A 14563-nucleotide genomic window follows, 5' to 3' on the forward strand; every position below is an offset into this window, starting at 1 on the left:
ATGTATATCATGTATATACAGCAGGGGACACCTGAACAACTTCAAGAGACAGGAGGCCAGGCCATGCTTGGGATTACCCAGGTCAGAGTGTCAGGAACCATGGCCTCCAGGGAAAACCAAGAGTTTCAGATGAATCCAGTGCTTGGGAGCAGAACCAATGAGAAAATCAAATTACAAAAAATACCATCTCTGTTGTGCTAGGCAAGAAGGTTACTGCTTGTAAGGCTCTACAGTTTAGACAGTAGGAAAGTTTTCAAGGAGAGGCAATTTTGGGGTGTCAGTCAGCTGAGGGCAGGCAATCCAGACTTCTGTCTCCAAATCCACCACTGTCTGTCTTCATGCACTGCTCCCCCAGCCTTGATGATGCCATTGAGGGTAATTTCTTTCTTTCTTGTTTAGAGATAGCGTCTGGATCTGTTGCCCAGGCTGAGTGCAGTGGTGCAATCCAACACATCACAGCCTTGACCTCCTGGGCTCAAGCGATCTTCCTGCCCCAGCCTCTTATGTAGCTGGGACTACAGGTGTGCACCACCATGCCTGGCTAATTAAAACAATTTTTTTTCTTTGTAAAGACTGGGTCTCCTTTTGTTGCCCAGGCTGGTCTTGAACTCTTGGCCTCAAGCAATCCTCCTGCCTTGGACTCCCAAAGTACTGGGCTTACAGGTGTGAGCCACTGTGTCCAGCTTGGTGAAGGTGATTTCTGAGGTTTATCTGTCTCATGTCAGGCAGAAAGGATGGCTTCTGGGGCTGAGACCCCCATGCTGCCTCCAGCCCTTGCTTCCCTAGTAAGACTGGGAATCTAGGCTCGCGATTTGCAGAAGCAGACCAGTCAAAATCACAGTGGGACCCAGCCTTGTAAACACACGACAGCAGCCAGCAGGGGACATTAGAGGCCCAGTGTAAACCAAAGACACCACCTGGGACTGGAACCCAGACGCCCCCATAGCTACTGCAGCCCCACTGCCCCCAGGAGCTGGCAGTTGCGACCGCTGCCAAGACCACCAGAAGGCATTGTCCACTGCACCTGCCTCTTTGTTTCCCAGACACTTGACCTGATGTCCACGGTAGTAGCTTCGACTTGCTGAGCATAAACCCCGTGCACACCTGCTCGTTCTATTGCCAGGGAGGCTGCAAAAGGAGGATGTGGCTATTTCTGTGTCCATCATGGAAGGCTGGGGTTCCACAGGCACCGAAAGGAAGGAGGGAGAGATGGGAATGTGAATGTCCTCCAGACAGCTCTGGCAGGATCGGGTGAGGGAGAGTGAGGGTCCTGCCCCAGCTGGGGACTAACCAGGTCTGTATCCTGGACATGTTGAGTTTTTCCAGAAGGCAGGGATGAAGTCTGGTTTGACAACACCCAAGTGATTCCAGAGGGTGTCATAATAGACTGGAAAGGTGACACATCCCAGACACCTGCCACCCACCACACATACCTCCCACCCACTTGCATCCTTCCACCCCAGGCACACACAAAGCCTCAGTCTAGAGATCAACTGTCTCAGCTCTGAATTTGTATAACGTGTGTGTAGACTCATTCATCACAACCTCTGCCCAGCCTAGCTTGTGAATCATGTTTTTTTTTTTTTTTTTCTCTATTAGGGGAGGAGCCCGTCCTGGCACTCCCATTGGCCTGTAGATTCACCTCCCCTGGGCAGGGCCCCAGGACCCAGGATAATACCTGTGCCTCCTGCCCAGAACCCTCCAAGCAGACACGATGGTAAGAATGGTACCTGTCCTGCTGTCTCTGCTGCTCCTTCTGGATCCTGCTGTCCCCCAGGAGACCCAAGATGGTGAGTGTGGAAAGTAAGGGATGGGTGCTGGAGGGGACTGGAAGAAGGTGAGGAACAGGACACCTTCCTCACACCTGGCTGGGAGAAGGGATAGATGCAGCTGGGATTCCCTGGCATATGGCAGGAAAGGGTGCCCAAGGCTGTCAACTCACTCAGCTCACACACTTCCAGGAGCATTCAGGGAGCCTCTGCCCTCACCCGAAATAAGACCTTCAGGAATCTGAATCTAAAATCCTTAGTTTACAGTGAAAACAAAGACTCCAAAGACCAAGCGACCTGCTTGGGGTCAGACAGCCAGGACGGAGCAGGAATCACACGCCTGGAGCTGCTTCTGCTCCTGTTCCTTCCCTGCTTCTGGTGGCTGGGTGCACCTGCCTGATGCTGTTGGAAGAGAGAGCAACCCCAAGGGGAAAGTGGAAAGGCAGGTCGGCTGGAGGGATGGTGCTAGAAGGAAACCCGTGCCCTCAGCCCACACTCAGACACAGCTGCAGTAGGTCTGGAAGGCGAGTGGCCGGAAGAGATGGCAGTGGGAGCTTGAGGAGATCAAGAGTCACTTCTAGGACAGGGGAAGGAGGCTGTTTGTGGCATGAGAATGTGCAGGATAAAGACATGGAAGCAAATGGCTTCTCAGTTGTGTGAGTTTAAAATTGGTGACATTTACAAATTGTCAGAAAAGGTGTTTCATGTTCATTGTATAACAATCACTTTGGAATGTTAATCCCATTCTGCACCAAAATCTGAATTATTCAAGGTTCTCCAGAGAAACAGAACTAATGGGTTGTACACATATACATATATACGTACATACACATACATACATATGCTATATACATATGCATACGCACACACAGGAAGATATTTACATTATATGTATGCAAAAGAGAGAGAGACAGTGAGAATAAAGATTTGTTTGAGAAATTGACTGACACTATTGGGAGGAGTAACAAGTCCTAAATCTTCAGAGCAGGCCAGCAGGCCGGAGACCCAGGCAAGAGCTGATGTCTTAGTCTTGAGTCTGAGGGCAGACTGTAGGCAGAATTCTTTCTTCTTTAGGAGGCCTCCGAGGCTTTCTCTCTCTCTTTTTTTTTTTTTTTTTGAGACAGAGTCTCGCTCTGTCGCCCAGGGTGGAGTGCAGTGGCCGGATCTCAGCTCACTGCAAGCTCCGCCTCCCGGGTTTACGCCATTCTCCTGCCTCAGCCTCCCAAGTAGCTGGGACTACAGGCGCCTGCCACCTCGCCCAGCTAATTTTTTTGTATTTTGTTTTAGTAGAGACGGGGTTTCACCGTGTTAGCCAGGATCATCTCGATCTCCTGACCTCGTGATCCCCCCATCTCGGCCTCCCAAAGTGCTGGGATTACAGACTTGAGCCACTGCTCCTGGCCGGCCTTTTCTCTTAAGGTCTTCAACTGATTGGATGAGGCCCACCACTATGGAGAATAATCCACTTTACTCAAGGTCTACTGATTTTTTTGTAAATTAAAAAAAATTGTGGGTGCATAGTATGCGTATATATTTATGGGGTACATGAGACGTTTTGATTCAGGCTTGCAATGTGAAATAATCACATCATCGAGAAGGAGCTATCCATCCCCTCAAGCTTTTATCCTTGGTGTTACAGACAATCCAGTTACACTCTTTTGGTTGTTTTATTTTATTTTAAAAATTTATTTGATTATTTATTTATTTATTTTTGAGACAGAGTCTCACTCTGTCGCCCAGGCTGGAGCGCAGTGGCATGATCTTGGCTCAGTGCAAACTCTGCCTCCCAGGTTCAGGCTATTCTCCTGCCTCAGGCTCCCGAGTAGCTGGGACTACAGGCACCCACCACCACGCCCGGCTAATTTTTTTGTGTTTTTAGTAGAGACAGGTTTCACCATGCTGGCCAGGCTGGTCTTGATTTCCTGACCTTGTGATGTGCCCGCCTCGGTCTCCCGAAGTGCTGGGATTACAGGCATGAGCCACTGCACCTGGCCTCTCTTTTGGTTATTTTAAAGTGTACAATTAAATTACGATTATTATTATTATTTTTTTGAGACGAAGTCTTGTTCTGTCATCCAGGCTGGAGTGCAGTGGCGTGGTCTCGGCTCACTGCAACCTCCACCTGTTGGGTTCAAGCAATTATCCTGCCTCGGATGTGCACTGCCACATGGCTAACTTATGTATTTTTAATAGAGATGGGGTTTCACCATGTTGGCCAGACTGGTGTTGACCCCTTGACCTCAAGTGATCCACCCACTTCAGCCTCCCAGAGTGCTGGAATTACAGGCATGAGCCACCACACCTGGCCCTAATTAAATTATTATTGACTATAGTCACCCTGTTGTGCTATCAAATAGTAGGTCTCATTCATTCTTTTTTTTCTTTTTTGTGACAGTGTTGCCCAGGCTGGAATGCCATGGTGCAATCTTAGCTCACTACAACCTCTGCCTCCTGGGTTTAAGCGATTCTCCTTCCTCAGCCTTCTGAGTCACTGGGACTACAGGCATTTGCCACCACGCCCGGCTAATTTATGTATTTTTAGTACAGATGGGATTTCACCATGTTGACCAGGCCATTTTCGAACTCCTGACCTCAAGTGACCCACCCCCCTCAGCCTCCCAAAGTGTTGGAATTACAGGCGTGAGCCACCACACCTGGCCCCAGTTAAATTATTATTGACTAGAGTCACCTTGTTGTACTATCAAATCATTTTCTAACTATATTTTTTTGTACCCATTAACCGTCCTCCCAATTTCCCCCCACCCCTGCCACTACTCTTCCCAGCCTTTGGTAACCCATCCTTCTACTCTCTATGTCTATGAATTCAATTGTAAAGTCTACTGATTTAAAGGTTAATCACATTTAGAAACTCACGAGCAAGAATAATTTTAGTAATTGAACAAGGATTCTGCCATATGACCTCCAACATTATTAGCACCTGTATAAATTGTATCATAAAATAATTATGGAACTATTATGGAAATGTCCCTCTCTCCCAGATTCCACCTTATACCAAAATGTAAGGTATAACCCCAGTAATTCTGAGCTCCATCCTAGTCTTATGCTGTGCTAATTCAGTCTGGGTCGTTTCTTGAATCTTCTAGTAAATTCTCCTTTCTACCCTTTCTAACTATATGTATTTGTCAGGTTAAGCTAGAAATGTTAATTTGTTTTTTTGAGATGGAGTCTCACTCTGTCATCCAGGCTGGAGTGCAGCGGCATAATCTTTGCTTGCTGCAACCTCTGCCTCTCCGGTTCAAGTGATTTTCCTGCCTCAGCCTCCCACGTAACTGTGATTACAGGCCCACACCACCACGCCCAGCTAATTTTTGTATTTTTAGTAGAGATGGGGTTTCACCATGTTGGCCAGGCTGGTCTTCAACTCCCGATCTCAAGTAATCCGCCTGCCTTGGCCTCCCAAAGTCCTGGGATTACAGGCATGAGCCATGGAGCCCAGCCTAGAAATGTTAATTTCTAACGCATGTCAGATTCCATGCACATTGGGCAAGGTTCCATTCCTCCATGGGGTGACTCAGGGATCCAGGCTAATTGCATACTGAGACTCTTTCATATTATCCTGTGGCCTTCAAAGTTGTCACCTCAAGGGATGAGAAACAAAAGGGACAAGCCAGCTGGTAGGGTCTTGGACCAGAAGAAAGACATCACTTCTGCTCACATTCTCTTTTGACAAAACTTAGTCACATGGTCCCAATCTTCGAGGAGGCTGAGTAATGTTATCTTCTTATGTGCCAAGCAGAGGAAACAATGTAGTGAAGACACAGGATGGTCTCTGAAATATCATCCTTAGCATGAAAGGAGAGTATATTCACTTGAGTGAGCCTCCAGTAGTGTAAGGTTGATGATAGGAGAAAGAGCTAGGGAGGAAGAAGCCAGTGGGCAGGCCTCCCCTCCTAGCCCTGTGCAGCCCCACAGTGGGACCCTTGCATGGACCTCAACCGTCTTTTCTTTTGCAGGTCGTTACTCTCTGACCTATATCTACACTGGGCTGTCCAAGCTTGTTGAAGACATCCCCCAGTTTCAGGCCCTTGGCTCACTCAATGACCTCCAGTTCTTTAGATACAACAGTAAAGACAGGAAGTCTCAGCCTGTGGGACTCTGGAGACAGGTGGAAGGAATGGAGGATTGGAAGCAGGACAGCCAACTTCAGAAGGCCAGGGAGGACATCTTTATGGAGACCCTGAATGACATCGTGAAGTATTACAACGACAGTAATGGTCAGTAAACAACAAACCATGGGGGTGGAAGGTCTAACCCAAGAGGCAGCCCCTCAAGTGTGAGTCGCAAGGGGTCAGCAGGATGGAAATAGTCCCAATCCCAGAGAAGGAACAGGAGACACAGCAGAAATGCAGACATGTCCGCAACCCGCCCACCCCACGGCACAGGTGCTCCCCACTTCCCCACCGATTGCCCCATCCTCATTCCAGGCCTCAGCCCACACAGGAAGTGATGGCAGAGTCACTTCCTATCCAGGCACCTCTGACCTCTCACCTCCACACCTCATGCATCAGAGGCTGATCCCCCCTGTGAGAAGGCATCAGACTCACCCCTGTCGAGGGAGGTTGCCTGGAGAGTGAGCCACTCTCAAAGTCACTCAGACCTGGGTTCACCTGGTGGCTCTGCCAGTCCCAGCTGTTGACAGTGAAACGTTCCCAAAATATCTGGTCGAAATCTGCAAACACTAGAGCACTGAGACCTACCTCCAAACAAGTTTGTAATATTTAACTGTGTCTATTCTATGAAGGATGTCACAGTCTGTCCTAATCTCCCTTGCAGCTCCATTGCCTAGGACAGGGTGCAGCCAATATTGGTTCAATTGAAATTTGTGGAAAGAACAGAGAAAAGCACCCGGCACAGACCGTAGCCCATGCTGAGGGCTCAGGAAGTGCTGGATTCAAAACTGCGGGCTGTTAGAGTTCCCTGCAGCCCTAAAGTTTCTCCTCACCATAAGACGCAGACCCGGGAAGGGCACTATGGTTGGAGGAGCTGGTGGCAGAGCCTGCGCAGAGATGGTCCCTGTGCCCCCGGCCCAGCACTTTTTCTGCTAAACCACACTGCCAGCCCCAAGGGAGGCAACCTCAGGCCTGGTGAACTGCTGGTGTTAAATTATCATAAAGTGGGTGTCAAAAGATGGGCTACTAAGTACAAAAATGCCCGAGGTGCTACATGGGATCTGAGTTTCCAAAAGGAGGCAAGAAAGAGATAGGCAGACGTTTGAAGGATGTGGGGTGGGAGGTCTTGGTAAGGAAAATGGCCAGGGCTGTGTGTCAGCCATAGGAGAGAAGGGGGCACAGGTGACCAGAAAAGACACTGGGAGAAGCTTTGATGGACAGGAATAGAAATGGCAAAGTGGATAATTATGAGGAAAGAGGATGAAGAGATGAATACAAGGTTTTAGAAAATAATAGTAGGCAGGGCTTGGTGCCTCACACCTGTAATCCCAGCACTTTGGGAGGCTGAGACAGGTGGATCACCTGAGGTCAGGAGTTCGAGACCACCCTGGCCAACATGGTGATACCCCATCTCTACTAATAATGCAACAATAGCCCGGCATGATGGCACACGTCTGTGGTCCCAGCTACTCAGGAGGCTGAGGCAGGAGCAGGAGAATTGCTTGAATCCGGGAGGCAGAGGTTACAGTGAGCTGAAATCCTACCATTGCACTCCAGCCAGGGTGACAAGAGCAAAATGTCGTCTAAAAACAAAAAACAAAAAAGGAAATAAGAGTAGCTGACATTTACTGAGCACTTACTTTGTGTCAGGCCCATCTGTGAGCATATATAATGTTCAGAATCGCCCCCTGAAACGGTGCTCTTGGCATTGCCATTTCAGAGGTGAGGAAATAGAGGCACAGGGAGGTGACTGGCTCCAGTTCAGGCAGCACACCAGGTGGGGGCGGGGAGAGACCTGGGTCGTGAGCCCAGAGAGCTGACCTTGACAGCTGTCAGTGTCTATGCCAACCAACCAGTGCTGGGTATACACCTGCTTTTAAAATCAGAATGAAGAGGCTGTGTCCCCCACGCTAAGGAGATCCATTTCTGAGAGTTGTGGCTAATGGGCAAGAAGGTATGGACTTTAGAGATTTGGAATAAAGATATCAAACACCGTCTCTACTAAAAAATACAAAAATCTAGCCGGGCGAGGTGGCGGGCACCTGTAGTCCCAGCTATTTGGGAGGCTGAGGCAGGAGAATGGCGTGAACCTGGGAGGCGGAGCTTGCAGTGAGGTGAGATCCGGCCACTGCACTCCAGCCTGGGCGACAGGGCCAGACTCCATCTAAAAAAAAAAAAAAAAAAAGATATCAAACACCAGAAAGGAAGAAAGAAGAGTGATCAGATTAGGGTTACTTAGGTGATGATATGAACTCTTCCTAGAACTGAAAGAAAAGGAGAGTCTTCCTTTCTCATATGAAATCACAAATAGTTTCTATCCAATTTGGAAGTACACTTTGGTGTGGTTGTGACAGCTTCCTCAGAACTCAGCATAAATTAAAACAAATAATTCTCCTTAGAAGAGATGCTGTAGAAGAGATAGAAATCTATCTATATTCTGTAGTTCTTTTTTTTTTTTTTTTTTTTTGAGACGGAGTTTTGCTCTTGTTGCCCAGGTTGAAGTGCAATGACACGATCTCGGCTCACTGCAACCTTTGCCTCCTGGGTTCAAGCGATTCTCCTGCCTCAGCCTCCTGAGTAACTGGGACTACAGGCTACAGGCATGTGTCACTACAGGCATGTGTCACTACGCCTGGTTAATTTTGTCTTTTTTTTTTTTTTGAGACAGAGTCTTGTTCTGTCGTTCAGGCTGATGTACAATGGCACCATCTCAGCTCACTACAACTTCTGTCCCCGTTTCAAGTGATTCTCCTGCCTCAGCCTCCCGAGTAGCTGGGATTACCGGTGTGTGCCAGCACACCCAGCAAATTTTTGTATTTTTAGTAGAGGCGAGGTCTTACCATGTTGGCCAGGCTGGTCTCAAACTCCTGACCTCAGGTGATCCTCTGGCCTCAGCCTCTTGAAGTGCTGGGATTACAGGCATGAGCCACTGCGCCCAGCCTAATTTTATATTTTTAGTAGAGATGGAGGTTTCACCATGTTGGTCGGGCTGGTCTCGAACTCATGACCTAAGGTGATCTGTCCTCCTTGGCCTCTCAAAGTGCTGCGATTACAAGTGTAAGCCACTGAGCCCAGTGGTTTTTTTTTTTTTTTTTTTTTTTTTTTTTTGAGATAAGGTCTCACTCTGTCACCCAGGTTGAAATGCAGTAGTGTGATTTTGACTCATTGCAGCCTTGACTTCCCAGGTTGACGTGATCCTCCCACCTCAGCCTCCTGAGTAGCTGGGGCTACAGGCATTGCACCACCATGCTGCGCTAATTTTTAAATGTTTTTAGTGGTGGGATTTTGCCGTGTCACTCCAGCTGGTCTCGAACTCCTGGACTCAAGCGATCCACTCGATTCAGCTTCTCAAATTGCTGGGATTACAGGCATGAGCCACAGCACCCAGCCTGTAGCTCTCTTAAGGAGGAACATGTCTCATCTGAGACAAACCTGAAATGCCAAACCAAACTGAGTTAGCCCCTCTCTGTCTGCTGTATATATTGGAGTGATAACCTATTTGTCTTGATAAAGGGATTGCATGCTTGAATTGCAAAATCCTTTATTTCTTTTGGGATGCCCAGTGTGCAGGACTAAGAGTTATTTCGATAAATTTCACACGAGGCTGACTGTCTCTCTGTGGGGTGGGGGGAGTTTTCAGGGTCTCACAACTTGCATGGAAGGTTCGGTTGTGAGATCGAGAATAACAGAAGCAGTGGATCATTCTGGAAGTATTACTACGATGGAAAGGATTACATTGAATTCAACAAAGAGATCCCAGCCTGGGTTGCCTTGGATCCAGCAGCCCAGATCACCAAGCAGAAGTGGGAGGCAGAACCAGTCTACGTGCAGCGGGCCAAGGCTTACCTGGAGGAGGAGTGCCCTGCGACTCTGCGGAAATACCTGAAATACAGCAAAAATATCCTGGACCGGCAAGGTACTCACTGCTTCCTGCTCCCCAGTACTGAGCCCAGAATAAAAGATGATCTCAGGCTAGGAGCTCAGGCAACATCTTAGTCTGGTCTCATTTGTTCCTGGATGTCCCTCAGGCCCCCAGCTTTCATCTTTTAGGATTAATTCCCTCCCTGGGATGATGTAATTTGTGGTCCAAAAAGAACATCTCAAAATTTCATTCAGAATGGGTCAGGAAGGCTATTCTTTCTTGATGGGTGTCCCCAAATCATCTCCAATGGACAGACAAGGAGCTTGAGGTCAGAGAGGTGAGGTTAACACTGTCTGTAAGAGGCAGAGCTGGGACTCAAATTCCAGATTTCAGATTCCAAATCCCGCTGTTGTTTCTCTTTACAATGATGCCTCCCATCTGGGTGGTGGAGAGAAGGGAGGTGTGTAAAATGTCAGCCCTGGAAGGACAAGAGTGAGCCAGTGTGAGCGGGATTGATGGCTGCAAGCTGAGACTTGGATTGGAGTCGTAGTGAGACTCAGGATTGTGCAGTGCTGCAGGGAAGCGGTTGCTGGATAGAGGCATGGGCTGAACTAAGCAGCTGGACTGAAACTTGGGGAGAGGAGAACTCCAAAGCCCACTGAGAAGTGGGAAAACGTGGAGAAGTGCACGGAGCATTCGCAACTTATTGCCGTCAGAGTCAATACATGGGTGGGGTGGGGACTGGGCAAGAGGGAAAGCGTCAGCCTTCCTTGATATTCTGGATAGTGTCCTGGGGCCGGGGATGGGGTGGGGTGGGGTGGGCAGGTACAGAGCTTAGAGCTCTGCTGATCGCTGACAGCCAGGGGTGGGGTGGGAAGAGACCTGGGCGGGGAGAAGTCGACCTCAAGCCTGCGATGTCACACTCTCCCCTTCCACAGATCCTCCCTCTGTGGTGGTCACCAGCCACCAGGCCCCAGGGGAAAAGAAGAAACTCAAGTCCCTGGCCTACGACTTCTACCCAGGGAAAATTGANAACTTGGTGAGAGGAGAACTCCAAAGCCCACTGAGAAGTGGGAAAACGTGGAGAAGTGCACGGAGCATTCACAACTTATTGCCGTCAGAGTCAATACATGGGTGGGGTGGGGACTGGGCAAGAGGGAAAGCGTCAGCCTTCCTTGATATTCTGGATAGTGTCCTGGGGCCGGGGGTGGGGTGGGGTGGGGTGGGCAGGTACAGAGCTTAGAGCTCTGCTGATCGCTGACAGCCAGGGGTGGGGGTGGGAAGAGACCTGGGCGGGGAGAAGTCGACCTCAAGCCTGCGGTGTCACACTCTCTCCCTCCACAGATCCTCCCTCTGTGGTGGTCACCAGCCACCAGGCCCCAGGGGAAAAGAAGAAACTGAAGTGCCTGGCCTACGACTTCTACCCAGGGAAAATTGATGTGCACTGGACTCGGGACGGCAAGGTGCAGGAGCCTGAGCTACGGGGAAATGTTCTTCACAATGAAAATGGCACTTACCAGTCCTGGGTTGTGGTGACCGTGCCCCCCCAGGACACAGCCCCCTACTCCTGCCATGTGCAGCACAGCAGCCTGGCCCAGCCCCTGGTGGTGCCTGGGGAGGCCAGGTAGGAAGCAAGGGCTGGAGGCAATGTGGGATCTCAGCCCCAGTAGCTGCCTTTCCTGCCTGACGTGGGAGCTGAACCACAGAAATCACCGTCAATGGATCCTAAGGCCTGAGGAGCAGTGTGGGGAGACAGACAGGAGGTGGATTTGGAGACCGAAGACTGGGATGCCTGTCCTGAGCAGACCTGGACCCAAAAAATCATCTCACCTTGAGCCCACCCCCACCCCATTATCTAATCTGTAGAAGTTAATAAATAATCATCCCTCCTTGACTAACATAACAGAGAATGCTATTTTTAACGGTGTTGTGCTGTAGAAATGTGACTAGATTTTCTCATTGGTTCTGCCCTCAAGCACTGGATTCATCTGAAACTCTTGGTTTCCCCTGGAGGCCATGGTTTCTGGGCACTTTGACCTGGGCAATCCCAAGTGTGGTCTGAACCCCCTTTCCCTTGGGGACTGTTCAGGTATCCTGTGCTGACATACATAGGTGTGGCCATGGCCTCTCTGACTGTGAGGTGCTAGAACTCTTCAAGCTTTCACACAAACCCAAACCTCTTCTGTGCCTCAGTTTCCCCATACTCCTTGGCTTCCTGGGAGACCCCGCCCTCCACGTCAGCTATTGCATTTTTCCACACAATGTTGGTCTTGGTCCAAATAGCCAGAGCTTATTTGAAACCTCTCGGCTCCCCAGGGCGCAGCTCAAAGAAGCAGGAATTGGCCCTGAGGTTCTCAGACTCTCTCCGAGTTGAGTCCCTGGGAGTGAGTTTCCTCAACTGAGTCACCAACCGTCATGCACAGGTTTCAACCCCAAAAGACACAGCAGAGCTCTCACCCTGACCTTCTCATGAAGTCTCACTTGCCTGTGTCTGTGCTTTTCCTTCCCGTGTGACAAGAACTTCCTTTATGCCCTATGCTCAGCCTCCCACTCTATATTATTCCAAAATTCATCCTCCAAGCTGAGGTCCTTAATAGAGTCATTCCCAGCCTGCAGAATTCTGGGTTAATCATCTTATCTTTCATGAAAGCTCAAATTTGAAGGTTAATTTTTTTTTTTTTTTTTGAGGCGGAGTCTTGCTCTGTCGCCCAGGCTGGAGTGCAGTGGCCGGATCTCAGCTCGCTGCAAGCTCTGCCTCCCGGGTTCACGCCATTCTCCTGCCTCAGCCTCCTGAGTAGCTGGGACTATAGGTGCCTGCCACCACGCCCGGCTTATTTTTTGTATTTTTTTTTTAGTAGACATGGGGTTTCACTGTGTTAGCCAGAATGGTCTCGATCTCCTGACCTCGTGTTCCCACCCCTCGGCCTCCCAAAGTGCTGGCATTACAGGCATGAGCCACCGTGCCCGGCCAAAGGTTAAATTTTTTTACCGCTTTGGTCCAACTTGGAAATGGAAGCTGAAAAATTATTTCTTTTGTCTAAATGAAATCCACATTCTCTTGGGAAAGCTATTCAAACAGCAGAAGGGTCCAAATAAGAAGAAGAAAAAAAGAGAAATATAGCCATTAATATTTTATTTATTTATTTATTTTTGAGACGGAGTCTCACTCTGTCACCCAGGCTGGAATGCAGTGGCGCTATCTTGGCTCACTGCAACCTCCGCCTCCTGGGTTCAAGTGATTGTCCTGTCTCAGCCTCCCGAGTAGCTGGGACTACAGGTGCATGTCACCACTCTTGGCTAATTTTTGTATTTTTAGTAGAGACAGGTTTTCATCATCTTGGCCAGGCTGGTCTCAAACTCCTGACCTTGTGATCAACTCACCTCAGCCTCCCAAAGTGCTGGGATTACAGGCATGAGCCACCGTGCTTGGCCAATATTTTAAAATATGAGAATATCTTGAAGAAATAAAAAGTGAAGTATAAACATTTCAGGTCAGTGAGGAAACCACAAGTCCAGATGAGCAGGTCAGAGCTAGGAAGATTGGCATGGGACACCTGGTGTCATCTAGAGCAGGAGAGGTGGGTAGAAGTGGATAAGGGGGAGGAAACCTCAAAAAACCCAAGTCCTGGCCAGGTGTCAGGGAGAAGGAGAGGGCACAGAGCCACTGACACACTCAGTGAAAACTTCCTGCAAAGTATGAGATTTTCGAAGCGGTGGGACCCTTTAGGACAGTTTGCCAAGAAGAGGGTCAAAAGATTGTTCCTAATGGGTGGGCATGAGACAGCTGAGAGGGGAGGGTAAGAGGGCCTGACAAGGAGGGTCACCTGGGAGTATGGCTGTGCCAGGAGCATCGACTTAACACATCAGGGAGAGTGAAGAGATCCAGAGAGCCACATGTACACCCCCTGAGATATTGGGAGTAATATTATCCTCTTCCCTCCTGGATATTACGAACAATATTACAGAAGAGTGTACACCCTCTGCGATATTGGGAGCAATATCACCCTCTCCCTTTCTGAATATATTGAACAATGTCACAGAGAATAACATCATCCTCTTCCCCTCTGGATATTATGAATAATATCACAGGAAGGTGTATACTCCTTGCAATATGGGGAGTAATATCATCCTCTTTCCCCTGGATATTACCAACAATATCACAGGGAGTTTACACCATCTGCGATATAAGAAGTAATGTCATCCTCTCCCTCCCAGGACATTATGAACAATATCACAGGGGAGTGTGCTCCCTCTGCCATATAAGGAGTAATGTCATCCTCTCATTCCCTGGATATTAGAAACAATATCACAGGGGATGTACATACCTTGCGATATGGGGAGTAATATTATCCTCTCCCCCCCAGAATATTACGAACTTTATCAAGGGGCGGGGGGGTGTACACCCTCTGTCATATGGGAAATAATATCATCCTGACCCTCACTGGGAATTTCGGTGAATATGACATGTGGGTGTGTATGTCCTGCAATATGGGCAGTAATGTCATCCTCTACCCTTCTAGATATTACAAACAATATCACAGGGTGGTGTATACTCCCTGTGATATGGGGAGTAATATTATTCTCCCCACCAGAACATTATAAACAATATAACAGAGGGGTGTACACCCCCTGCGATACTGGGAGTAACATCATCCTCTCCCTCCGTGGATATTACAAACAATATCACACGGGGGTGTACACCCCCTGTGATGTTGGGAGTAATATCATCCGCTCTTCTGTTGAATATTACAAACAATATAACTTGGGGTGTACAAAGTGGCATGCTGTTTTAAAGTGACTGA

At 48.8% G+C, this 14563-nt stretch overlaps 1 protein-coding gene across 1 annotated transcript; it reads left to right on the forward strand.

Moving 5' to 3' along the window:
• Nucleotides 1-1602: 1602 nt before the first annotated feature.
• LOC108538217 (zinc-alpha-2-glycoprotein) lies at nt 1603-11664 on the forward strand. Its single transcript, XM_017886181.1, has 4 exons — nt 1603-1790; nt 5744-6004; nt 9540-9815; nt 11106-11664. The coding sequence occupies exons 1-4, from the start codon at nt 1715-1717 to the stop codon at nt 11387-11389; spliced, it is 897 nt and encodes a 298-aa protein (XP_017741670.1). The 5' UTR covers nt 1603-1714; the 3' UTR covers nt 11390-11664.
• Nucleotides 11665-14563: the final 2899 nt, after the last annotated feature.

Source organism: Rhinopithecus bieti, unplaced genomic scaffold, assembly GCF_001698545.2.
Source record: "Rhinopithecus bieti isolate Rb0 unplaced genomic scaffold, ASM169854v2 scaffold_14454, whole genome shotgun sequence".
NCBI lineage: Eukaryota > Metazoa > Chordata > Mammalia > Primates > Cercopithecidae > Rhinopithecus > Rhinopithecus bieti.

What these genes read in the sequence shown, in the direction of transcription:
- LOC108538217 (XM_017886181.1), top strand. Translation starts at nt 1,715, where the DNA reads ATGGTAAGAATGGTACCTGTCCTGCTGTCTCTGCTGCTCCTTCTGGAT. An exon ending in CCCCCAGGAGACCCAAGATG is followed by an intron (nt 1,791 to 5,743) that starts GTGAGTGTGGAA and finishes TTTCTTTTGCAG; the next exon opens with GTCGTTACTCTCTGACCTAT. An exon ending in GTATTACAACGACAGTAATG is followed by an intron (nt 6,005 to 9,539) that starts GTCAGTAAACAA and finishes GGGAGTTTTCAG; the next exon opens with GGTCTCACAACTTGCATGGA.